This window comes from Bacillus rossius, chromosome 2 (genome assembly GCF_032445375.1).
Source record: "Bacillus rossius redtenbacheri isolate Brsri chromosome 2, Brsri_v3, whole genome shotgun sequence".
Lineage (NCBI taxonomy): Eukaryota > Metazoa > Arthropoda > Insecta > Phasmatodea > Bacillidae > Bacillus > Bacillus rossius.
Window position 1 is genome coordinate 8536847 of NC_086331.1, and position 26322 is coordinate 8563168.

A 26322-nucleotide genomic window follows, 5' to 3' on the forward strand; every position below is an offset into this window, starting at 1 on the left:
ACCCTACTCCTCCCCATTGTTCCCTCACCCTGTATGCCGATGACACCGCCATTGTCACATCTTCCTGTCATGTCACGGACGTCCCTGTCCGCCTTGTGGCGGCGGTGGCATCCATCACCACATATTATCATTCTTGGGGGATCCTTGTGAAAACCGGCAAATCGCAGGTGGCACTTTTCACCCGCCGCTTCCCCCGCCCCCCGCCCCCGTTGTGTCCCATGGTGTTCCACATCCCTGGTCTCTGGGGGTGACCTACCTGGGCGTCTTTCTCGATTCTGGCCTGCGGTGGGGGCTCACCTAACCGAGTCTATTGCCTCGGCCCTGCGTGCCCTCCACGCGTTGGCCCCTCTCCTCCGCCGGGTGTGTCCTCTCCCTGTTCCTGTCCGTGTTAACTTGCTCCGGCTCTATGTCCTCTCGATTCTCCTTTACTGCTCTCCGATCTGGGCGCACGCCTCCCCGACCACCTTCCGTTCTCTACATGGTTTCTTTCACTCCGCCCTTCGTTTTCTGCTGGGGAAGCCTCGCTGGACTCCTATCCCTGAACTACTCGCCGAGGCATCCCTTCTGCCCATCCTCCAACTAGTTCACTCCCGGGCGGACCGGTTCTTTTCATCTCTCCGTCGTTCCCGGTATCCCTCTGTCTCTTCCCTTGCGCTATATGACCGGTCCGCTACTTACCCTCACCGCCGCCTCCTTGACTACTGTGCCCACCACCCTCCCTAATCCTATATGATTCCCGGTCTCACGTGTCCTTCCCTCTGCTTCCGTCCGTGTCGCAGCGCTTCCTTCCTGAGGTGTGCGGGCTGTACATCCAGTGCCCACTCCTTGCCAGGTGCGGGCTCATCGCGCCTCCCTTCCCGTCCCGGCCAATCTGCATCCGCGCTTTGTGCTGGCCGCCTGCGTCCCTGCATGCCCACTGCGCTCTTACTGTGGGCACTTGTGCATCCCTGTCCACATTCCTCGCGCATGTGCTTTAGTTGTACCTATGCTTTTTTTGTGTGTTCTAATTCATTGTAAATAAATTCGCATTGTTTGGGGGGTTTTTACTCTATTTTTTCCCTAGTGTCTCTGTTCCTGTATAGTGTGATTTTTTGCTTGTGTCTTTTTCCCTGTTCATGAATCTAATTTTCATTTGGCAAGAAGAGACTTTATAGTTTGGTATTGCTGTTTGTAGGTGCTACACAAGGTTTGTGCTGATTCCTTTTCATTGTTATTGTTATTTTTATTATTACTATTCCTCTTGTATGTTCTCTTGGCCACAGCCTCTGTAGACTATCCTCATTCAATAAAGTATTTTTGGAAAGAAAAAAAAAAGATATTAAGCATATAATTTGCAACAGAAATAACACTAACCTTTTATTTTATTAAAATCAACATAAAATAGTAAACATTTCGATTGCTGTACACAATTTCGATTTGCAAATAAATATATTTTAAGTTAATAGCATCTAGTTTTAACTTTTTCCATTATTATTATCACGTAAGTCAAGATTATTTGATTGCACGTCAAAGCGACATTATTTTTTTCATAAAAAATGACACCTTTAGCAATAAAGGTTCGCCATACCCGGGATAGAGAATATATAATGCAATGTGTAATTATGTTTATCTTGGTATTGTGTAGGAAAATAGAATTCCAACCTTTCTAGTATTTTTGTTTATAAAAAATGAATTTTTTTACAATAGTTAAGTATACTATAACTTATACTATTATAAAGAAACTACATTATACCATGTTGGCTGACCTCAGCTCACCAAGGGAATCCGGAAAAGGTGGATATATGAATTCAACAATCTGCACACTCTAAAAAAAATATTTCATACTTTCACAAAGATAGTCCTTGGAAACTCAGTTGCAAACAATATCATTTGTAAATTTGCAAAGGCAGAGCTTTGTACCAGTGTCAATTTTAAAAGAACTCTGACCTGCAGTATTACTTGTGATATCGTTGGTAACTGGGTTTCCAAGGATTTTACTTGGAAAAAGTACAAATTTTTTTTAGACATTTGACTATTTGAGTGTTATTTTCCAATAACACTTTTGGCATTACATGAACATTATTTGATTTGGATTGTAAAGCTGCTGGGATAATATGCAGATACTTGTGGATTGCTTCATTCAGCTAACATCCTGGCGAGAAAGTGGTTTTGTATTAAAAACACTATAAAATATACACATAAAAAGCCATACATGAAACAAATCTATTCTTTTGAAAATAATGCTAACAACGATGTTACTATTATGTTACTCGCCGAGACCGCCTGGCCAGGTATGGCATCCCGATGGAGGAGTGGACAGAGCACGTCAGCAAGCAATTCAGGTGATCCGCTATGGACTGGTGGGCCATGAACGGTGAATATGACTTGGAATGGAATGACTTTGCGCCCCACCTTGAAGGCCGCTTCAACGCTGCCGCACGTGGGCCCAATGCCAGCACTCACTGCTCTGCGAGCCACAAAGAGCAGAGGAGGATGTAAAGGCATTCATCAGGTCCAAAGTGCGACTGCACCGGTGCCTGGACACAGGCGGACAGGCCAACACTGCGCTGGGCATCGCGGTAGAGCTGATGAGAGGGGAGCTGCGCCTGCACTTAAGAGGATCTGTTGACAGGGAGCTCGAAGACTTCGTGCAGCTGGCAAAGAAGATAGAGAGGGACTTGCACCTGTCACCGCGCCCTCAAACGGTGGCACCGGAGGAAGCCTGGGCAGTGGTGCCCTGCGTGAACTCCCCTCCCCACCCAGCACCACCCTTGGGGGGCGAGATGCGGGATCGCGAAGCCACGACACAATCCACTTCGAGTCAGGCCAATGCCGCCATCCAAAGGAGCGAGCGCTCCAATCCACACATGGACGGACAGAGGGACAGGGCTCCGTGGTGCAGGTACTGCCAAGAAGAGACATATCACTGGCATGACGTCTGTCCCACCTGGCCCGCGCTGTGGCAGAACCGCTGGCCGGGCCGGCCGCCATCGGGAAATGCCAACTAGGGAGCAGGATACCAGCGGGCTACTGCTCCTGGGTTACAGCATCAGCATAATCCGTAAGGCCAGCTGCACACCACCGCCACCTGCCAGACCAGGCGGTGGTACCATGCACCACCCGTCAAAACCCCGCACCAGGTCGTTGGCATGTGATGCCGAGTCACCAGTGCCTCCGACGCCCCTGGCACCACCTGCGGGGCCTGACAGGGCACCACTGTGGTTGGGGCGAGCGGGTGACGACGCGGGAATGCTGATGCGGGTACCTGTTCTTCTCAACGGCCACCCAGTCCACACCCTGGTGGACACCGCAGCGAGCCACACTTACGTCGTGGCCCACTTAGTGCCCGAGGCGGACCTGGAGCAGGGAGAGGAAGTGGTTTAGCTAGCCACCCGAGGGGCTTGCGTACTCATGTTTGGCACGCCTGGGTAAGAATCACCATCAGGTACATGTGCAGTCAGACAACAGCCCTGGTGATGCCGGAGCTGAGGGACGACCTCATCCTGGGCCTGCAGTGGCTCGCCCAGGATGACGCTGCCATATATGTAAGTGAGGGCAGGCTGCATGTCGGGCGCCAGGGATGGAGAATGCTATACAGCATCGGTCAGGGAGGGGCACCACCGCTGACCCCTGCCATCACCCTAGCCGACCTACGTAACAAGGTTCCCCAGAGTTTATGAGCCTGTTCAATGAGGTTTTGACCCAGCAACCACAGGTGTTCGCAGCCGCGGACAGGCTGTGCCGCCCACAGTGACACAGCACACTATCACGACACGAGCCCCGCTTTGTCAAGCCCTTCGGCTTTGGGCCCAGAGAGCGGGAGGCGATCCAAGTCCAGATCGCAGAGATGCTGCGTGATGGGGTCATTGAGCCGTGTGAGTCGCTCTACAATTGCCTGGTGGTAATGGCCAAGAAAAGGGACGGCTCACTGAGGTTCTGCGTGAATTTCAAACCCATCAACACATTCACTATCTCCGCACCTACCTCCCTCATCAACATTACTGACACCCTGGCCAGGTTGAGGTCGGAATATTGGCAGGTGCACATCTGCCCCAAGGACCAGCCGAAGACAGCTTTCACTGTGCCCGAATGCCGCAGGTTCCAGTTCTGCACCATGCCATCCAGGCTGATGGATGCCCCGCGACCTTCCAAGCCATGATGGTGCGCGTCCTGGACGGGTTCGTGAGCAAGTTTGCCACGGCCTACCTGGACGATGTCATCATCTGGTCGCGAATGTGGGAGGAACATGTGCACCACCTTGCCATGGTCCTCGAATGGCTGGCCCACCATGGCCTGACCTGCGCGCCCCACAAGTGCCATGTCGGCACGGTGGAGCTAGCTTACCTGGGGCACATGATGAGCGCAGACGGGTGCCGCCCCCTGACATCCCAACTCGACCTGATCGGGGCCAAACCTCCCCCACGCACCCGGAAACAGCTGCAACAGTTGGTGGGTCTGCTCAATTGGCTTCGAGTTTCATTACTAACTTTGCCATCGTCACTACACCCATCACGGAACTCCTGTCACCGAAGTTCAGGTTCCGGTGGACCCCCGAGGCCGACCATGCCTAGACACCATCAAGTGCCTGTTTAGGGAATGCCACACCCTTGCCCGCCTGCAGCCAGCAGAGCATATCTACCTCTAGACCGATGCCAGCCAGGAGGGCATGGGCGCGGTTCTGTTTACAGCTGGGGCCCGACGGGGAGTGGCACGTCATGAAATATGCCAGTGACAAGTTTGGGCCAGCGGCACACCGCTACCATGGAACAAACAGGAGTGTCTGGCGGTCGTGTGGGCCATGGGGAGATACCGGCACCACCTGGAGGGCAGGTCATTCACCCTCAGGACAGACAGCCAGTGTCTCAAGTGGTTGGACTTGGTGCAGGGGCGCAAGTCCAAATTCACCCGATGGGCACTCACCCTACAAACATTTGACTTCCAAGTAGAACACATGCCGGGTCGGGAAAACCAGCTGGCAGACGAGCTGTCGAGTCACCCTGACCCGGACACAGAATTTGACGACGATGGCACTTGGGAGGAGCTGTTGCCACCACCAGGGAACCCCCCCCCCCCCGATAACGTCGAAGGGGGGGGGGGACCCGCCACCCTGTACGCCACTCAACCCGTCACGAGGCCTGAGGCCGACAGGCCGGACACCCTGACCAGTCTCGTCCAGGTCGTGCATCACATGCAGCAGGCGGACGCAGTGGTGCTCGTGAATATGGCTGCGTGCAGGACAGAGCACCGTTCATTTCAGTAGTGTCTGGAGGGGGAATTACAGACACGAGCTCCAGGTGATATGGAGACCTGGCAGACACACGTTCCCGACGCCGCCCATCCGGCCGTGTTATACTTCTTCTACGACCACGACCTGGCCGGACACCCGGTGGTGGAGCAGATACAGGAGGCACTGCACCACACTTTTCACTGGCCAGGCATAGCTCGCGATGTACGAGAATACATGAGGGGGTGCCAGTCGTGCCAGCAGTGCAAGGCCCGGAAGGTTGACGGAGTAGAACAACAACCCCGCATACCACACAAGCCCTTTCATACCCTGGCCCTGGACATCATGGGGCCCTACCCACGGACACCCAAGGGAAAGTGCTTTCTCGTGGTCGTCACCGGCCTCTTCACACGCTGGGTGAAAGCCTTTCCAGTGTCCAATATCCGGACCGGGACAATCACCAGCTTGCTGGAAGGGGAAATATATTCACGCTACGGATTCCCGAAGGTCCTTCTAACAGACAACAGAAGCCAATTTATGGGGAGTCGGTGGCGAGCTGACTGCCATCACTGTGGCATCACCCACCACAACATGCCCACGTACCACCCCCGCGAAAATCCCACAGAAAGACGGAACCAAGAGATCAAGGCCCAACTCCGGCTGCGTCTGGGGGACGACCACACCAAGTGAGATGTCCACCTGCCCAAAATCCTCTACTGCCTGCGGCGGCGCACAAACAACGTTACCGGACACTCCCCCAAGGAGCTCTTGCAAGGACAGAACATGGCACTTCCAGGGGAGTGTCGAGTAGCAAACACAACCACGGAGGATCTATGGGGGCATGAGCTACGTCCGCAAATCAAGGCCATGCGAGAGCAGGCGCGCACGAAACAGGCTCAGTTACTCACGAACAAAACACCACAAACCACACAAGCACCAACCCCACTCACCTAATGGCAGTAGGTTTATGTGTGCCAGCACCACCTCTCCGCAGGGGCTCGGAATTTCTGAGCCGGGTTGGCCCCCAAGTGGTCACCGCCTCGACAGGTTCTCTGGAAGACTGGGCCCTCCACCTACACCGTCCGCAGCCGGAGCGGCCATCCAGCCAAAGTCCATTGGGACGACCTACGGCGAGGACGGAACTCTGGTAACTATTTCCAATTCAACCTGAACTATACTTCTTTAACAGATTTACTTTGCTCCTCAGAACGCTTCCATGTCAGGCTTTAGTCATACGGTGTAATTCTAGTGTAAGTTTGGGCCATCAGCCGCATGCATTGTCTGCCTGTGCTAAGGGTGTGTTAAGTGTGGAAGCATCCACCACGTGTACTTTGCAACTCCATAATTCTCTATGTTAACTTATAGGCATTTTAATTATTTAGTCTTGTGTATTCAACTACTCGGCCGTCAGGCTAGTTCTTAACATTAGCCTCCCGACGCGTCACACGCCGCCATCTTTCGTATTGCTAGTCTCAGGACAGCCTGCAAACCATTGCTGGGTATTTCGCTACTTTCCACAAAATGTTAATCAGTGCCGCCATTCGAGGGCTGCGTGTGCTGAGATTAAAAGGTAGACGATGATACAGGCAGTTGCATGACAGCGCCATGTACCATGTGACATGTTAATAAATTCAGTTGTACTCAAGTGTTTTCTCTTAATTATCATGGTGTCCTGTGTGGCCTAAACAGCCCGGGGGGTCCTTTGTCGACGCGTCCCTGCCTGCAGCCACGAGGCAACAAACCCCGCCCTCGAGTTAAAATTCCACATTCTAAATTCATTAATTCAGGAATCAGGCAGCGGGGATGGCATCAAAACAACATTTTTTTTTTTTTACTTTTAAGAGTGTTAATAATTTTATTTATAATGTTCAAATACATACATGTAGAAAAACGAAAACCTTGACGGTTTTAAGCTGTAACCTATAACCTTTATATTTTCTAATCGTTAATTATAACAAGGCATAATACGAGAGCAAGGCATTCTCTATCATCACTTCAGCTGAACTGACAGAAGCAGAGAAATCTTAAGGCATTTGCATCGATTAGTGACTTACCAAGCACCAAAAGGAATGAAAAATTACATATCTGAAAAAGAATTTCAAAAATTGAGACGGAATTATTAGTAATATTATATTTAAAAACCAAGTGCCCTTTTAAAACAGTGTAAATAATGGACTGAACTACTACTAGCGCTGTTAGTTGACATGCCGACACGAGCTTTACTAGGCTGCCGAGATACGTCATGTGAAACGAGACACAAGCGTGCCGTCGTTAGCTATACTTCTATGGTTATTTACAATAAGTTGAACCAATTACGTAGTTTTTCGTGTACCTACATTTTATCAGTTGTGTGAAAGTCAATCGAAAATGTGCTGTACTCACATATTGTTGTTACGGGTTTTTGAAAAAGTTACCACCGAAATCCTTACAGGAAAACAAGGATATTTAAAATTTTCAAGTTAGTTACCTTCATTTTGTTGTAAGTTTGTTGATTTATTTTACTGTTAATTTGGATGACTAGGGTAATTGCGTTTTTTAAGTCTTTAAGTTCTTTTTTTTTATCAAGTATATTTAAAGCAGCGTAAACCATGTATTTGTATTATAGTAAAGTTTAACGTGGGCTTCTTCACTGCTTGTTAAAATAGTTTGTTACAGCAACATTTGCCTTTGCGCAAGTAAGTTGCAAGTCCGAGGTACTATCAAAATAACAGTTATAACAACCATTCCAATAACATTAGCCAAGGTCATAATAAAAAACAACCTTTTTACTTTCTACATAACAAAACTCTTTTTAATTCTGATCAAAACATACTTTACTTCCAAACTTGTAAGTAGTGTTTTTGCTAATTATTATTATTACTTAACCTGCAATTGGGCTTTCACCCGGTGGCAAGAACTCCCACTCACTCCCCTCTCCCCCCCCCCCCTCCATCAGCTTTCTCCTCAGCTCCCTCCCATCCCTGACCTCCACCATTTCCTCCCCCAGCCCATTCCACTCCCTCCCCGTCCTCACCAGGAAGGTGTTCCGCCCTCTCTCTGTCCGCCTCCACACCCTCTGGAGCTTACATCTGTGGTCTCTTCGTCCTCTGTACTCCCCTCTATGTACTTTGCTTCCCAATTGCCCCCATCCCCCTTCCCCCTTCAGCACCTTGAACATCCTGACCAACCTTTCCACTCTTCTTCTCCTCTGTAACGTTTCCCACCCCAACTCCTTAATCATTTCCGTTGGGCTATGCAGTTTCCCATCCTGCCCCTCCCTCCTTCTCCACATTCCCATCACCCACCTAGCCGCTCTGCGCTGCACCCCTTCCAGCTCCTTCACCTCAGTCACCAGGTAGGGGTCCCAGACCGCCGCCGCATACTCCAACATTGGCCTGACCAATGTGGAGTATGCCTTCTCCTTTGTCCTCCTCCCAGCTCCCTGCAGGGTCCTACCAAGCAACCCCAGCGCCTGCCTTCCCCTCCTGACCACCCCCTCTATGTGCTCCGCCCATCCTAGGTCATTTTTCAGTGTCACCCCCAGGTACTTATATCCTGCTGCCTCTCTTATCTCCTGCCCCTTCCAGTAATATACATTTCGTGTGACTTTCCTCCTCTTTGTAAATCTGACAACTTTTGTCTTACCAACATTCAAGGACATTCCATTTTTCTCCGTCCATTGCTCCAACCTTATCAAGTCCTCTGTTAAACATCCCCCTTCCCCCACAACCTCATACACTACACAGTCATCTGCAAATAGCCTCCATCTGGCTTTCATGCCCTCCCCCAGATCGTTTATCATAATTGTGAACAACAGAGGCCCCAGCACACTCCCCTGTGGCACCCCCGACGTCACTTCCCCCTCCTCGGAGCTTTCCTCACCCACTCTCACTCTTTGTCTTCTATTCCTCAGGAAATCACCCACCCAGTTTATCACCCTTCCATCCCTCACCAGCAACTCAACCTTTTCCATTAACCTCCTATGGGGGACCTTATCAAACGCCTTTTCAAAATCTATAAAGATTGCATCTATCCATATCCATATCCATATCCATATCATATATTGAAGTATATCCGTTGATCCTTATGGCATGATACTGTATACATTGATTGGGTGGTACACGATGCTTTCTATTTTAAGTTTGAACGTCTAAAGCTCTTGAACCAAAAAACTTATATAAAAACGAATTATGATGTAGGCCCTATACAAAACTAAAAATACCTAACATAACTTGTTTGTATTGTGATATTTAGTTTTGGTTATGTCCAGGATCTTTCAATGTTCTAAATTAAAACAGCAAGCCTTATGTACCACTTGATAAATATATTCAGGATCATGCCATCAGGATCAAGGGATAAACTAGGATTATCTGTTAACCCTTTTTTTGAGCAGTTCATTTGTTACTAGGCTATGTTAGCGGTAGCACACAAATAGCATTGAAATTACACAGTCGAACAAAGCATATTACATAATAAGAAGCTATAATAGTACAAACACAGTGGTTTGAAACATTATAGCTGTTTATTTCCCTGATTTACTTTCGTTGGAATTTTCATTTTCACATGTTTGAATCTGGTCAGCAAAGAAGCAGTTTTTTTATCCAGAAACAAATATTGAATTGTCATTTTGTTTTTAACGCTATGAATGATTAACTACAAAGCTTTTCCTCAAAAAATACCACATTGAAATTAGTTTCACCTTTTTATATTTGAAATTCACATATAAAAACCATCATTTGCTAGTCTATGCTGCTGACATATGCTAATTTGCAGTGAACAGAAATTTGTACACCACATAAGAAAAATTTTAAGATGTTTGGACATCTATTTATGTGCTATTTTTTCTGTGCATGTGATATTTTTCAATGTAGCATTTTTTATCTATTTGAGCACATCCAACTTCAGTGAGTGTGTATTTTGTCTATAATGTTGTGAATGTAGTCCTGCATTAAAAATACTTTATAATTGCTTGAACTGTTGGTTAGGTAAGGATAGATACACTTAAAATACTGTAGATAGTGTGGATATATGGTTAGGTTAAGTGAGGTTAGATGTATTGAAAATATTGCATAATGGTGTAAATGGTTGGTTACCTATGTAAGGTTAGCAACATTAAAATTAATAAACACTAATACAGGATTAACTTTTATTTCCGTATGTATTTTAATTTCAAAGTTATCAAAAGCAAGTCAGTAAGCTATCATAAGTGTAAAATCTAGTGTTAGTCGACTAATATCCATTTCTATGAACTTAACTGTTACCTTGAGGGTGGAATCCACAATTGGAGACATACTTGATAAAACACTAAGCAATGGTGCTTGTTTTCTAAGCCTTGCATATAGTAGCGAGGAATCCAAAATAGAGAAACAAGTGTTGGTAAATCTTCATGTAGCATTACCAGTACTTGAGGTACCATTTCTTACTTAAGTAATGATATAAGGGTAAATATGTAGTTTAGCTGTAATGCGAAAAAAAAAATGTTAATAATCCGAAAATACTTTTATTATATGCTCTTTCACTTCCTCTTTTCATTAAACCCGGCGGAGATAAGAAATTCCAAATATTTTAGGAGATATCGCCGTTCTTATTTTGCAATACATACAAGACCTGTGCTATCATTCGACCGCCGCAATTTTTTTATTTTGCTGTGTGTTCGTGAATGCCTAATTAATTAAAATGGTCGATTAGGTCAGGTCAGTTACATTATAAATACTTTCAAACTAAGCGGACATTAAAAATAAAATGAATTAATTTTAATGGTTGTTTAGTTTTAAAGTATTTATAATGTAACTGACCTGACCAAACAAACCGGGACAAAGGATGAACAGTAGGAGCTCAAGTATTTTTTTTTTTACTTATTACTTGCGCAACAATATCCAAATAACAAATAAAACATTAAAATTTTAAACGTTAAAAACTCACCTAAGTTAGAGGCGGGTACAATTCCTTTGCCATTAGAAGAAAATTATGTAGTCGTTTACCTACGCCGTGAAAAAAAAATTCATACTCGTAAACAAGAAACAATGGTCAATGCCGCATGAATGCACAGGTATTGTGATGAAAATCAAAAAATTCGATATCTCCTAAAGTATTTGGAATTTCTTATCTCCGCAGGGTTTAATGAAAAGAGGAAGTTAAAGAGCATAGAATAAAAGTATTTTCGGAATTTAAAAATTTTTTTTAACACACATCGCCCAACAATAAAAATTAAAAAATTTGATATCTCCTAAAGTATTTGGAATTTCTTATCTCCGCCGGGTTTAATGAAAAGAGGAAGTTAAAGCGCATATAATAAAATTATTTTCGGATTTTTAACATTTTTTTTCGCAAATACCGCTAAACTACATATTTACCGATATAAGTATCTGTACTAGCTTAAATACTGTTATTTATCTTATAACATATTGCACATTAGTTCCAGTGGATTTTAATGTTAGTCTTTACTAGTGTTGCTGGTAATTCTGCAGAGTAGCTAATTCTGGAAAATCAAATAATAACCAAAGTAAAAGGTTGGTTGGATGAGGGGAGGTACATTAATAGTACATATTCAATACATAATAATATATAAGAATACATATTACGAATGTAGCTGTCCTAACATAACTAGCCTTTCAGTTAAGTTGTTCACTTTTTACCTTGAGCCGCTACTCTGTAGAACTACTGGCCTACCTGTTCATCATAAATATGTTTGTTTTAGGAAAGAATAAAATATGAAAATTTCTCAGCTCTGCCTTTTCTCCCTGATCTTCTTTGCTGTTTTCAACTTTACCTCAACTGCCGAGAAGGGGAAGAAGAACTACTATGATGTGCTCGGCATTAAGAAGACTGCAACGGATAGAGACATAAAGCGGGCGTTTAGAAAGTTGGCAGTTAAGTATCACCCCGATAAGAACAAACAGAAGGGAGCTGAAAACAAGTTCACAGAAATTGCAGAAGGTTGGTGGTAATGTACTGGTTTTTTTGCTTGTAGTTTATAGTACATACTCTGAGGTAATTGTGTCGAGTCGTGGCTTTTTCGTGAAAAAAATTCAGAAAATTGTATTTTTAAATTTGTATTGGATTTTGAAATACTCAATAGTGGTGAGGGAGATAAGCAGTTTAAATCATTAAAGAATGTGTGCGTGGAATCCACGCACAACAGAAGTGAAATTTATTGCTTATTAGATAGATATAATTTATTAGTACTTTTTTATAGAACAAGAGATAATAATAGAGGATAGTAATGATGCGGGTATGATCTCAAATGAAAAAAAAAGATAATTCTCCTTTCCGCGCCCTGAACTCTCTCATCCGTTCACTGACACTTTTTGACGCCTCTTTTTGTGTTTTCTTTGTTCCCACGTTGTTTTTGATAATACCTCATATCTGCTTTTGCCTTTTTATTATTTTTACGCATGACGTTAAATCACAATATCCAACCAAATTAAATGAAAGAGCAAAACGGCACTCCCGTCGAACAAGTTGTTTTGATATTTCAAATCGCAGTGTTCAAAAACCAAAAATAAATTACTCTTTTAATATAAGTCTTTTTTTACATTTTCAGTCACACTATTCACATGAAAATGAATGATACTTAAAAAATTAATTGCACAAATCAATAACTCTTTTCCACAAAAATAATTTGTAGACACTTTAAATAAAATATTACGGTTGCGTCAATCTTCAGCCGTTATGAAAACTGAAGAGTAGACAAACACAAGCAGCATTACAAGAATTCCGTAGCTTCACTGCTGCGTCATTGCTACCTCTCCCCTACTGTCTCCCCTTCCAGCCGTGATTGATTTGAAATTAGTATTTGTTTTCAGATAACCAATTATTGGTAATTTTCAATATTTCATATTAATTTTCCTGGTGGTTACTGATGTTACCTCTAACACAGATATTCCTTCACACTTTTACTTTCATCCTTCATGAACTTAAACTCACCACAATCTCTCAGAAAGGACAGATGCTCTTTGTCGTGTTTATTTTAAAATGGCAATGAGAACTGGAATATTTCTCCCCTCCCCTAAGTTATTAGGAAATTATGGCAAGGTAACTGAATAGTTATGCATGTTTTTGCAATCTTTAACTAAACTAATGATTAGTTTCAAGTGAAATCAGTGCAAACACTGATTCATATATCTTCAGGTTGGAATGTTTGCTCTTTAAACCTCAGCATCACCTTAGTAAATGAATTCTGGTGAACTGTATAACAGACAGTGGATCAACAAGAGATAGAAATTTTAGTTTTTTTTTAATTGGAAAATATGTACATTTAAAATGTTAAACTTTCCTCTGAAAATAATTGTAACAGTTTTAATTTAGAGAAAAATTTATTTTTACGTTGCTATGCTGATGAAGAATACCTTTTTGCAGCCTATAGTTGGCAGCAGTTTGGACATTGCCATACCCTTGAAATCTTAATTCTTCCAAATAATATTGCAGCCATTTGGCAATTTATTTCTTAGGTGAATATTGGTAATTTGGCAGCTTCTCCTTTAAATTTTATAGGTAAAATTATATTATGCACTAACATATGTTGATGATTATTTGATGTTGTTACTTTAAAATTAGATTTAAATTAAGGCGTGTGTGTTAATATCACACATAAGGGCAACAGGCGGTAGTGGCCATCACACTGTGTGTGGACACACTGTTCACCGAAGAGCTCACTCACACTTGTTGGAAATTGTTTTATTATTCACTGAAGACATGTATTTAATGTTATTCCAGCCATTGTTGCTCCTCACACATTACAATCTTTTTTGCAGCATATGAAGTGCTTTCGGATCCAGCCAAGCGAAGAACCTACGATCAGCTAGGTAGCGGAATGTTTGGAGGCGCCAATGGGGCTGGTGGGTCGCACCATTTTAACCATGACAACATGTATCACAGCTTTGAAGAGACAATGGGGAATACTTTCCATTTTGGAGGACATGGGCATGGCGACTTCCACGGACAACACAGGCATGCTCAAGGCCATGGATTTGTTTTCGAAGATATCTTCATGGTTGGTATATGGAAAAATGTTAACATCATTGGGTACTCTGAAATTGCGGTTTTTCCAATAGATTATTGTTGATTTTATTGTTTGAACATTAGTAGTTCCAAATATAAAATTACTCACTTCTCTACCCAATTTATTATTGAAAATATTCAGCTGTGCTAAATACAAAGGACTTTTGTAAATTGTGATAAATTAATGTTGTTATAAGTAAGGTACCGGCAGGTAATAAGGCCTAGCTAAGGGAGATTTAAAATAAAATGAAAAATATGATAGTAAATCAACATGTTTTTTTACGAATCAGTCTTACAGAATATTTGGAACATCGTTTAAATTTTAAATGGCATCTTCTGCCATAAAAAAAATCAAAAATAAACCTTTTAAATAACTGTGCCAGGGTGCCTTATTTTACTATGCCATGATAATGAGGCATATGCCTTTAACTGACAAAATAATCAAATTCTATGCTAAATCTTTTACTTGAGATCAGTAATAATTAGGGATGGGGCGAATCCTGATTTCCTCGAATCCGAATCCTAACTCAAATCCTTGACTGGAATTGCCGAATCTCGAACCCGAACCCGAATCTTTTAATAGATGATGTCCACATATCTAATGTAAGTGAGATGTATTCTGCTTGCACTTAAAGTCCCTTGACTTTATCACATGTAGTTTGGTACATTTCTGGTATAAGTGTATATAAAGACAAAAAATTTTTCTTGAGAAATTTCAGTTTTAGTACAGATTAGCGGTTAGGATTTTTTCTATAAATAAGCTAGAGGTCTACGAGCCTAAGAATTTTACTTCGAGCCTAGCTCGAGCTTTTGTGTACAGTTACACTTTTGGGAAATTATTTTTATCTTAAACTTAGTATAATGTTTGAATAAAGTATTAAAACGAAGTGGGCTTATTAATTTTGGGTAACTATTTACAGAGTGTGTTTACATTTTGCACTGCCATAAAAAAATAACATTTTTTCCCCATTGAATCTTACCTGTTTCCATTGGTTAATTAGTAACTGATATCATCCAACTAACTTAACCAAGTATATGTTTGTGTAAATGTAACATATCTTTGGAAAAATTTCATCTTTGTCAATTTTTCTGGAGTCCTTACTGATCTTCAACAAACTTAGCACCAAAAATCATGTTGTTTCAACATTTCCACTTTTCAGCACAATAATTCTGAGAGAGATTGTCACAGAGTATTAAATTCTGTTCTTTAATCTATCATGCAGAACAATAATTTGTTCTGCACGTTCGAGTTGAATTAGCTCTACAATTGGAGATAATGTTTCCAGCAAAAGAGAAGCGTCTCTCGCTGGCAACCTGCTTGGCTGGAATGCTTTAGTAAAATTGCTTAACCTCAAAATTAGTGTCATAAATATCTGTAACTGGTCATTAAAGTTTAATCAATTGAAAGTAATAAAAATAAAAGCATTTTACTTCATTCAATTTACACTTGCAAAAAAACATACACACAATAAACCTACATGGAAATTAAAGTCTTTTTCAATATCCTGAAGTCTGAAATATGTTTACTCATGTCATTAAATGTAGAGCTGTATTGAAGAAGCCGATTTTGCCAATATTTAGTTGAATCGGCATTTCTGCCGACTTCCGATACAGTACGCTCGTTAATTTTCGGCCGATATTACTGAAAAACGAAAAAGACTGCCATAACCTAAAAATCCACGAGTACCATTTTCACTTTTCGTAGTAGTACTGCATTCTTTCAGATCGCATTATTTCTTAGCAACATGTGCCAACCGTACATATCAAAGTTTAACATCCTTTTTTTTTCCAACAATGTTCTTTAATTTAATATGTCATAAATAAATAATACATTACTATCACAGTAAATATACATCTCAGTTGTTACGGTAACTATAGTGCAAATATGGTAGCTATCATGCTTCTGTAGTAATTATGGTATTCTACAAAGAATATTTTGTTCTTTTTATGGTAATTATCTTAAAATAACTGTTGGATTTGTACTGTAGTTATGGTACATCATCCATATTTCTTCGTATGTTGTTCATTTGTCTTTTCTTCATATTTACGTGGGCCATTATTTGAGACAGGAAGTTTCAGAAAAAATTTTAACGGACATTATATCACACATTTAATGGCGTAAATGATGAGACCTCGGGCAATTTAAACGCTTTATACGGAAAAACCTACCATGCGGGACCTCGTAAGCGAGTTTTACTTTATTTTTTCCCCGTAAATAGTAAAAAACCGAATCCTTTGACGAATCCTATATCAGACCCGCCGAACCCTCGAATCCCTAGGATTCGGCGGATATTGGATTCGGTCGCCCCATCCCTAGTAATAATGTAAATGCAGTTATTTCACATGCAATACTTATAACAATCTATAAATTTCTTCGCCTAACAGCCATCAGGGCACTCAAAAGCATTAGCATCTTCCTCTGATAAACCAACACACTTCTCGTGATACCTACCATTTGGCACATTTTCTGCATTGCCTCATGTCAGCCATCCTGCTCTTGCGCTCTGGCACTTTGGCTTCAATAGTTTACCTTTAAATATGAGCAAGGGAAATATAGCAATGCTGAATGCATTTACACATCCCGCAACTCACGTTCTGTGTGTTCTGATCTCTGTAAATGCACTCGTTTGGCTCCTTTTTGAGCCAAAACAGTTGGTTGGTGGTGGATTGTGAGGCGGCAACCCTCATCCATGTTGTATATTTTTTGAGGATGATTGTGGAGTTCCAGGTCATAATAGAATGCTCTTATTTTTTTAAAACGATCGTCAACAATGAACTCAATGAGCTTATGAGCTCTAGCAGGATTTAAAAACTCTGATTTTCTTTTAGAAATTAGAGGTTTTCTCTTCATAAATTCTTCAAATCAGTCTTTGCCTGCTAGCTTAGTGGTTTCATTGAAATTATGCTTGACAGTATTTTGCTCACAAAATCTGTACACCAAGGGACAGAGAATTCTTGGTGTCACACACAGGCAGTCCTATTTCAGGGGAATGTGTCATTTTGCCTAATTTTAGGTAAAACGCTGTTTAGGCAAAACACAGTTAGGCAAAACGCCGTTAGGCAAAACGCCGTTAGGCAAATTGCCGTTAGTCAAACCGCTGATAGGCAAAACGCCGTTAGCTTAGGTAAGGTTAGCTTAGGTTAGGTTAGGATGGCAAAACGCTGTTAGGCAAATCTCCATTAGCAAAATGCCGTTAGGCAATTCGACGTTAGGCAAAACGAGGTTTTGTTATCATAGTAACATTTTAGGCAAAAAGCAGTTAGGCAAATCGCCGTTAGGCAAAATGCCGTTAGGCAAATCGCTGTCAGGCAGAACTCCGTTAGGCAAAACGCCTTTAGGCGAAATGACTTTAGTCAAATCGCAGTAACGAATTCATGTTTAGGCAAACTGCCGTTAGGCAAATCGCCTGTTACTCCTATTTCAGCAAACCTGATTAACCTTTTCACAAGATCAATTTCCTGTTCTTTGTTCAGGATTGCTTTTCGACCTAGATTTTTTTAAGCTGCCACTCTAGCGATGGTTTATTATGGTTCTTCTACTAGGGACATTGCACCTCCCTGCAGCTTTTTATGTGCTTAGGATACCCCTTTGTACTGCTATTACAGCTGAGACCAAGTTTCTTCAGACCATAATGCCTGTTTGGGAGGCATTATGATTGTTGAAACAGAAAACAAAGTAAAATGAAACAACATAAAGCAAAAAGTAACAAAATAAAGCACAAAAATAAATAACTTATTCATTATTTACATTGGTAATGCATTTTAGCTTTTAAAATGTATTATAATTGCAAAATAAATAGATGGCAATAAGGCCTGTGACCAAATCTGATAGGCCTTAATATCCATCAGCCACTTAATTAAATAAGAAAAACAAACAATATTTAGACTGCAGTACTAAATTCAAACTAAGCGTTAAAAGAACGTGCATTTGTAAGTAAGTAGAGCAGAGGTGTACATTATTAGCTGTAAAAATACTTAAGATTGTTTGCCATTGATTTTTATTATTCGTGCAATGCGGCTTCTCCGCACGAAATCCGGCTAAACACTGGCGACGGGGAGTGGGGGATCGCACATTTGTGACACTGAGGTGATTCAACTGTATGTAATTCGTATGTGTGCGTGACAGTTGAATATGAGCGTCATTTAAAATATGATTTTGGGTACTGAGGCCTTACTAGCCAACAGGCTTTATATGTAAAACTGGGGAGAGTGAGAAAAAAAATTACGGTTCCTAAATTTGTGAAATAATAAATAATATACACACTAAACCAAACACTAACCTTTAACTAATTGAATAAAACTTAAAATAAAAAAAAATTGTTTAATGTGTTAACAATTTTCCTTTGACAGGAATTTATTTTACTTATCACACATAAATAAAAATAACATTTTATCAGCAGTTAAGATTGTTTTTTTTTTTTTTTTGTAAAATGTAAGCATAGAGGTCAATGGCTACATATTTTATAGCATGTGAAATCACAAATGCTGACATAATTTGTGTGGTTATTTTTTAATCAAAAAATAAGTAATAATTTTACAATATATTACTGAATGTTGAAAAATTTAATGGAAAATACATAAAAAAACATAAATAGGTGCAATGTGGTCAATAGGTGGTGACAATGGGTAAAGATTTCAGGTTTTAGTAATGTCTAGTCCCTTCTCTGAAGCGAGATGTTGAAGTAATGTGTATGTTATAAGTTTTCCTGTGTGTTCTGTGCATCACACTGAGGGCATAGCTGCTCACACGAAGCTGTTTATAGTGGGCGCCACCACGTTGAGTTGGCACGTGGACCCAGCTGAGACTCTCTGTCAGGGCGTTACATGGCCCGTGTGGGGTGAGATATTAGCCCTCTAATTGACTAAGCTTGTTAAATGAGACCCGGCCTGCTGTAGGCATCAGACACGCCACACTGATTAACACACACGAGGACTACGAGGGTTAGCGTCACGTAGTCAGAAACACACACGGGTTGTTACTCACACGATTCCTTTATTACTTCTGCCGCTCACTACATGACATGCCTTATAAAACAGTTCAGGGCCTGAGGCACGGATCGATTTAGTTTCATGGCGGTCCGCACACGTGGCCACACGTCTCCGGTGTCTCCGTGCACGTCTGGTCTTGGCCGACGACGAAGAGGAATTGGGGCGAGCAGCGCTCTGCGCACGGACAGCAGGCAGCTTCCCGCCCGACCAAAACCATTACTCGATTCTGCGATCCAGTGCCAAGGGTTACTTTAAGAAAAACACAAAACACACTTATAATTTCTGCTATCCCTCATCTGGGCTCAAAACCTTAAAACATCACCTACTTTTTATATAACATTTAAATCAGGTCTAGCTTCGGCCGAGTTCGAGTCCGCTTGGGTCCGCCCGGCAACGTCCTTGTTAACTTAACCTAATAACCTAAATACTTATTACATACAGCACTTATTAGGTCTGCTGGAACACATAGCACTTGGGACTCATTAAAAAAGGTTTACAATAATTATTGTTATTGATGTATGGGGGACGTCCACTGCCTGTAAGCTCCCTCTTGCAGTAGTTAGTCCGTGGCGCGCAATTCAAATACACGCACGTCTATGTACGTCGGCGATACAAATGCCACGTAGGTAGGGAACGGGACAGTGGAGTTGCACCAGGCTTATGGGGCGAAGCCCCGGCTGACATAAACATGTTGGAATTTTAAATAGTTGTGACAGTTTTTGGTATGGAGTTGAGTGCAAAAAATTAAGGTTGTTTGTGTTACATTACATTGATGGTATCTCTAAGATTTTAGTGCACTTTGAATCATGTATGGAATTGAAACCATGATGCTGGCTGGAGTGAAGCACCTCAGCTTCACTGAGGACTAGGCATGTGTGAATATTTCAGTTTACAAATACAAATAGGTAGTTTACTATCCATCAAAATAATGAGTACAGTAGAACCCTGCTATAATGTTTAAGGGGGCGTATGGAAAAAAAAAAACATAAGCAGGAAGTTGTTTAATAAACAGGAATTGTCAGTTTAGCACGCGTCAGTGTTTGAACCTTTTTACCAATCGACTCATCAAGCTTTATAAACAAATTTAAATTTTAAACGTTTGACGGATGCTCTCTATGCTCGAATTTGCTTAACCAAGCCAACAATTTTTCAATTTCATTATGCTTTCGGGTCCTGTTTTATTTGTCTTTAAAGACATACTGCCACATTTCTATAAAACGATTCACGACTCGTGGTGGTGATGAAATAAATTAAACTCTTTTTATCAGCAATAAAAAAACACTTTGTTTTTTATTCTTGTCATTGCGGAATAGTTGGCAAACTAAAATATTGTATGACTACATACGTACACCTGAAAACATTAGAATGACTAAGGATGGAAGGATTTATACTTTTTTTGTTCTTCAGGTCAAGGATTTCAACAGACACGGAACTGTGAACATTATATACCGTAAATGTATTGGATACACAGCTTTAGGTAGCACCAATGTGAAGCTCAAGTGTTTTGGCACACTTTCATTTTGTTTTTCCACAGAATCCAATTTTAACAATCTTCATCTATGGTACAGTAGTGATTGTAAACAAAAATTCACATAAAGTATAATGTAAATGGTTTAACATGTTAAACTTAACAGATGGGATAAGTGATTGAATAGTTAGGTTTTTAAAAATTTGTTTTAACTTTTATTGAATTTTATAAAGCAAACATTAAAAGCAGGAAATGCATTATTCTTGAAATGTTGCATTCAGGAAATAAATACATTGTCCTTATGGCGAAAATGTTGGGACTCTGAAAATATGACTTTATAAGCAGGAAAACATTATAAGAAGAGTTCTGCTGTATTCAGTTGGTTATGGATATTTGACATGGCATGTCTAGTGATTCATACCAAAGTTCACTGTTGTGGTAAAGTCATTTGTACAGTTGAGATGTTTTTATTGGACCACATATTAAAAAACATTAACAATTTAAACATGCAATAAGTATCAAAACTTATCTCCCTACTGTCTCAGAAAGCAGTAATGTAAAAAATTGCATGTATGATTAAAAACACTATTTGTGACATTTCAAACTTGGAAAACTTTTATTTGTATTAGTTTTGTCATGTATGCCTGTAGTGGGAAAAAGTAAATAAATGTCAACAACCATGAATTACAACACAAAACAAGGATGCTCATTTGTGATGGCCATTAAAGGAAGTGAACACAACATTTGCAATGGCATATAAATCAAGGTCAATCACAATTAAGGTTAGGAGTTTTCTGCACACCAAAGGCCAAAATTCTGCGATAGTGAAATACAAATTCTGCGATAAGAAATGTAAAGTTCTGCAATTTATTAAAAATAGTTTATCACGTTTGAAACATGTATATACAACCTAAAGAAGCCAGTTTTTCCAACGAGCTAACAAAAACAATTTTGAATAGCTGTTTTACCCCCGCTGGCTTCTTTAAAAACGTATTTACTCAGACATTTTCATTTACTTTAGTGGATAAGGATATATCTATATATTTATATTTTTTAATATGCTGTGTGGCCTACATTTTGCGCCAATGGCCATAAGGTCATTCTTTCGTATTCAAAGCCTTGTATCGATCAATTAGTCGATTGATGCGCACATATTTCCATCGACTGTGACTACTGTCGTTTCATAAACTCCGGTAGGATTGCGCGCTCAATGTGCAACTCATCTTATAATCTTATCTTTGGATTCTCTGCAAGCGAAATTTATTTTGCCGTACTAATATTTTGGTAATTCAAACTTGTATTTTTAACGGCATTGCCGCATTAATTATATGAAAACGTATGTTTTATACAATGTTTGGAAATTATTCAATCTGCCCATAATAATTAAGATATTATTTGGTAGAACATAACCCTTGCACACATTATTACTGCACTCAAAATGGACAAAAAAGGTACAGCAAAATCGGTGATTCTGCGATTATGCGGGCCTCTTGTAATTCTGCGAAATATTCCGTGATCGCGGAATCGCGGAAAACTCCTAACCCTAGTCACAATCTACCACCATGTGACACCGTGACAGTTTACTTGCTGTATGTATCAATGTTAAAAAAGATGCGGACTCAAAAATAAAATAAACAAACGTAAATATTAGTTCCAGATACCAAAGAAAATTAGTTTGTAATATTCTTAAAACAAAATACAGTTTACCTGGCTGCAGTTAACAACGGGAATGCGTGAATAACGAAAATATATAAATATGAACCTAGTTAATCACTATTTTGTGAATATAAAATTTTAAAAAGGATTTTATGTTTTTTGTAGAATGGATCAGATTTTACTGTACTTTGTGTTTCGCTAATATTTTCTGTATAAATACATAGAGTAGCTTTATCTGGATGATAAAGTGAATGAAAACTGAAGTGAAATTTTGGTTGGATTAGATTAGCTGCTTTTTTTTTTTGTTTTACTTAAAAGTTAAACTTTCCAAACAAACATTTTACGTATAATTATTGCAGCTGACCTGACCTAACCTTTAAATTCAGCATTATTTGTCTTATTTACCATAAACCATTACACTACATAATTACAGTTTATTTTCCTAGTTATTTTTTACGTGATGTAAAAATTTTTTTTTGTGGGATTCCATGTTATTAAAAATTATATACAGAACATTAGTGGGAGTTATTGTACAAGCGTGTAGTATTTGTCTGCTGCATCAAGTTCTTTCTTTTAAAAACTACCTGACTTCTGTATGTAGGGAGCTTATCCCATCATTTGCAGTTTGCAGTACAGATTTAGGCCTTAGTGTTATTACTCAACTGTAACGCTGCCCTAATTTATTATGCACTCTCAGGTTTCATTACATCATGAAAACACTTTGAAGGTTCTTGTTGCTGCTCGCGGCATTGAGTCGACTTTCTTATCTCAGGGTTCTCGTGGGGTTCGTGCCGCGGAAAATAAATAAAAGGAACTAGATATTTAAATAAAATAATGTTGTTACTGGCATTATTTTATTTTATTCAGGAAGCTTTCACTTTCAAGTAGGCACCACGCTCGATCAGTCAGCTTTGATTGTTTCTGTTTTACATCACGCGAAACTGAAATAAATATCTCTACCGCCAACTTCAGATGATACTCCGTTAGAGGGCGTCCCGATATTACGAGCCACGGTTAAAAAAAAAACAAAGAGGAGACCTCGTCGAATCCGTGCCAGTCTCTTTCGCCATCCTCCATTTTCTACCCAACTTCCACCCTCGCGCACCAAGACAAACGCACTACTTTTGAACCCTTCGCAAAATTCTCCTTTAAATACACGATTATGCTAGGCGCACTGAGTAGTAAATTACACCTAAATCACTCTGCCATATCGGACGGTGATTGCCACCAATCACCTGCTCCTCTTATTCAAAAAATCCCTATTTTCAAAAAGCCTCCCCTCGAGGCTTTGTCGCGGAGTCACTAACAAACAAAATTCTCCCTTCCCCTTCTCACAAACCTCCACAGCCAACCAGCGACGAGCACGCCGAAACAGTTATACGAGCCGTGTCGCCACACAATTCTAAGAAACGCTGACCGGATGCACCGGTGCCAGCCTGTCGCGACTACTAGAACCTTCGTCCCAGATTGCTGAAATTCAAAAAGAAATTCCACATTAAATATGTCTAAAACCGCGGAAGTTACAGAAATTTACTAAGAGAACAAAAATGTACCAAAATAGATAAGCTTTAAATAGATACCCGACAACCTATATTTTACTTTTAATCTAACTTACGTTAAATTTATAAATTACCTAAACTCTGCTCCTCCATTACCAGTGACGATCGCAAATTATTTAAAGGCACGTTAAATAATGACTACAAAGGGTTCAAAAGTTATCATGTTGAAAACAGATTAATTATGGCAAAAAAAAAAATGTTAAACTTTCAAAGCTAACCGATCTTTTTCATTACTTGTCACTTTAAACAAATTACAATTATTTTACAAGGTACACCAACTTCAAATATTTATGCTTTTCTTCTGCGGGATCAAAATTCCGATATCTAGGCATTTATTTGCTTGCTTGATGCGTCATATGTTCTTCAGGCAACCATACTTCACAAACGCATCAATTTATTGATTTAACGCATTATGATTAACAATTAAAAAATAAATAAAAAATATACATGTAAATATATAGATATTTATATACTTTACTTAGGTAGCGTGGGCCACGAGATGGTACACCTTACACAACAAACCACTTGAGCTAGCTATAGACACTTGTAGAAGTTGACAACCATGGCCTAGTCTAACTGTTGTGACATGTCCTGTTTGTATGACATATTCAATTATTTCCTCCATGTTGGAACCTAGTTAGTTACACCCAATCATTAGGATAGCTATGCCAAAAAATGTTTGACAACAAAAATTTGCCTAGTCCAAGATGGTGGTTTACTGTACATTTTTTTGTGTTTACATAAACTGATGATGCAGTGATGGTTTTGATGCAGGAGGATCCTTTCATGAACTTCTTTGGGCAAGACGAGCACACCTTCGGAGACGGCAGCTCGTTCTTCGGAAGCCACTTCTCACAGGGAGGCCACGCGAACGCGCATGCGGGCAGCCAGTTCTCCAGCGTCCACTCGAGTCACCACTCTGAGCGGCAGAAGCGTGGCCAGACCTGCTACACGCGAACCGAGCGTGTGGGTAACACTGTCACCACCTACACCGAATGTCACTAGGACAAGTGAACACTTTTCCTATTTAAGTATTGGCAGTTGGCCTCTCGGCTACCTGTGTTGTGTTTTATTCAACTTATCATTTACAGGAACAAATGTTTCCATATTTTTGCTTGCCATTTGTATATAAAAAAAAATTATTATTTCAACTATATGCATAGTGTTATCTATCAAGACTGCTTAGTTATTCAAAATATTTACTTTGTGTGATGTATTGTACCTGTAGAAATATTTATTTTTTATTTAAACTATTTTCATATCTGAGGATAAACATTGGATTGCAAGCTGTAGAAATGAAAAATTCAATTCATTTTGTGATAAAATTTAAAAATCCTCTTCACCAACGTATGTATTTTTGACAAAATGATAATAAAATTATTTATTTCTCTTTTCAATTTTTTGTTAATGAAGCATAATAGTAAGTACGTGTTTTAGTACATTTCTGTTTACCTTTTTTTTTATTTGTGCAGCATTAACATTTTGAGCATTTGCATTTTTATTTATTGCACTGGTTGGCAGTACATGAAATATTTGCAGTATGGTATGTAAACAATATTTTTTCTAAACATTTTGGTGTTTCAACTGAAAAAATATCTTGGTCACTATCTGAGGTTTATCAGTGAGTGAACCAACCAAGTCACTAAAAATTAAATACTAGTAGTCGGAGAAGTGATCAGTTACGATAATAATATCTGAAAGCAGGGCTGCCATTACTAATTTTGTGTCATTTTTGAAGCCTTGTCTTTCATCTTAATTTTTGCATTAAAAAATGTGTTTTTTTGTTGTGAATATGTTTAGTTTTTTTAAAAATAAGTTCTTTTATGGTACACACATTGATTCTTATACAAATTTAAACAAAAATATATTTGCCACAACATGCTATAAAGGATGAATTCCTACCTATGTAAAGTGTTGATTTTAATTGAAAGTCTCTTGAAAATGTGAAAACATGTGTTACAAATATAAATAAATTGAGAAGAGATAGAAAACAAACACACGTTTATAAATTTTAGCATAGTTTTACACTAGTGAAAAAGTTTTTATAAATAATATTGCTTAAACAAGACATTGAGTATATATTTTTTTTAATTTTGTAACTTAGGTTATTTGTTACCTGGGATTCATTCTACAATCTGTCCCATATATTTAATGTTTGGGTACCTATGTAATTTCTTATATATTAGGTACTTAAGATCATACAGTGAAAGTCTTTGATCTGGAATGTTTGGTACCATGGCCATGCCGAATTAGCAATTTTACCAGTTTATCGACTGTCATTATTAGTTTTTACTCAGGGTGTCTACCAACCGTGAAAACTGGGATAATGGCGAGGATTTGACTTGACCAGGAACCAACTGGGAAAAACAGTGATTTCTAGTTAAACCTGGAATGTTTTGCTTTGTTGGTAATGCTTTCCTCTTCAAGATGGTCGAGAATTAGCCATTTAATTTAATTTTGTTTGCTAT

At 40.2% G+C, this 26322-nt stretch overlaps 1 protein-coding gene and 1 long non-coding RNA gene across 3 annotated transcripts; one reads left to right on the forward strand and one right to left on the reverse strand.

The window, feature by feature from the left end:
• The first annotated feature begins 7470 nt into the window (after positions 1-7470).
• Positions 7471-25251, forward strand: LOC134529074 (dnaJ homolog subfamily B member 9-like). 2 transcript variants are annotated; one of them, XM_063362784.1, is made up of 4 exons: positions 7471-7661; positions 11880-12118; positions 13936-14174; positions 24629-25251. In XM_063362784.1, the coding sequence occupies exons 2-4, from the start codon at positions 11893-11895 to the stop codon at positions 24857-24859; spliced, it is 696 nt and encodes a 231-aa protein (XP_063218854.1). In that variant the 5' UTR covers positions 7471-7661; positions 11880-11892; the 3' UTR covers positions 24860-25251. The 2 variants fall into 2 exon arrangements, with proteins under 2 accessions (XP_063218854.1, XP_063218853.1); XM_063362783.1 differs by having other exon boundaries at positions 7502-7682.
• LOC134529075 (uncharacterized) lies at positions 19156-24801 on the reverse strand. The gene is made up of 2 exons (XR_010074453.1): positions 24595-24801; positions 19156-19420 (listed from the first exon to the last, which is right to left on the reverse strand). It is a non-coding gene; the product is annotated as an uncharacterized LOC134529075 (long non-coding RNA).
• Positions 25252-26322: the final 1071 nt, after the last annotated feature.

Bases quoted from the DNA above. Each gene is read 5' to 3' on its own strand.
- LOC134529074 (XM_063362784.1), top strand. From the start codon at position 11,893: ATGAAAATTTCTCAGCTCTGCCTTTTCTCCCTGATCTTCTTTGCTGTT. The intron at 12,119-13,935 runs GTTGGTGGTAAT...TCTTTTTTGCAG, and splicing joins GTTCACAGAAATTGCAGAAG to CATATGAAGTGCTTTCGGAT. The intron at 14,175-24,628 runs GTTGGTATATGG...GTTTTGATGCAG, and splicing joins TTTTCGAAGATATCTTCATG to GAGGATCCTTTCATGAACTT.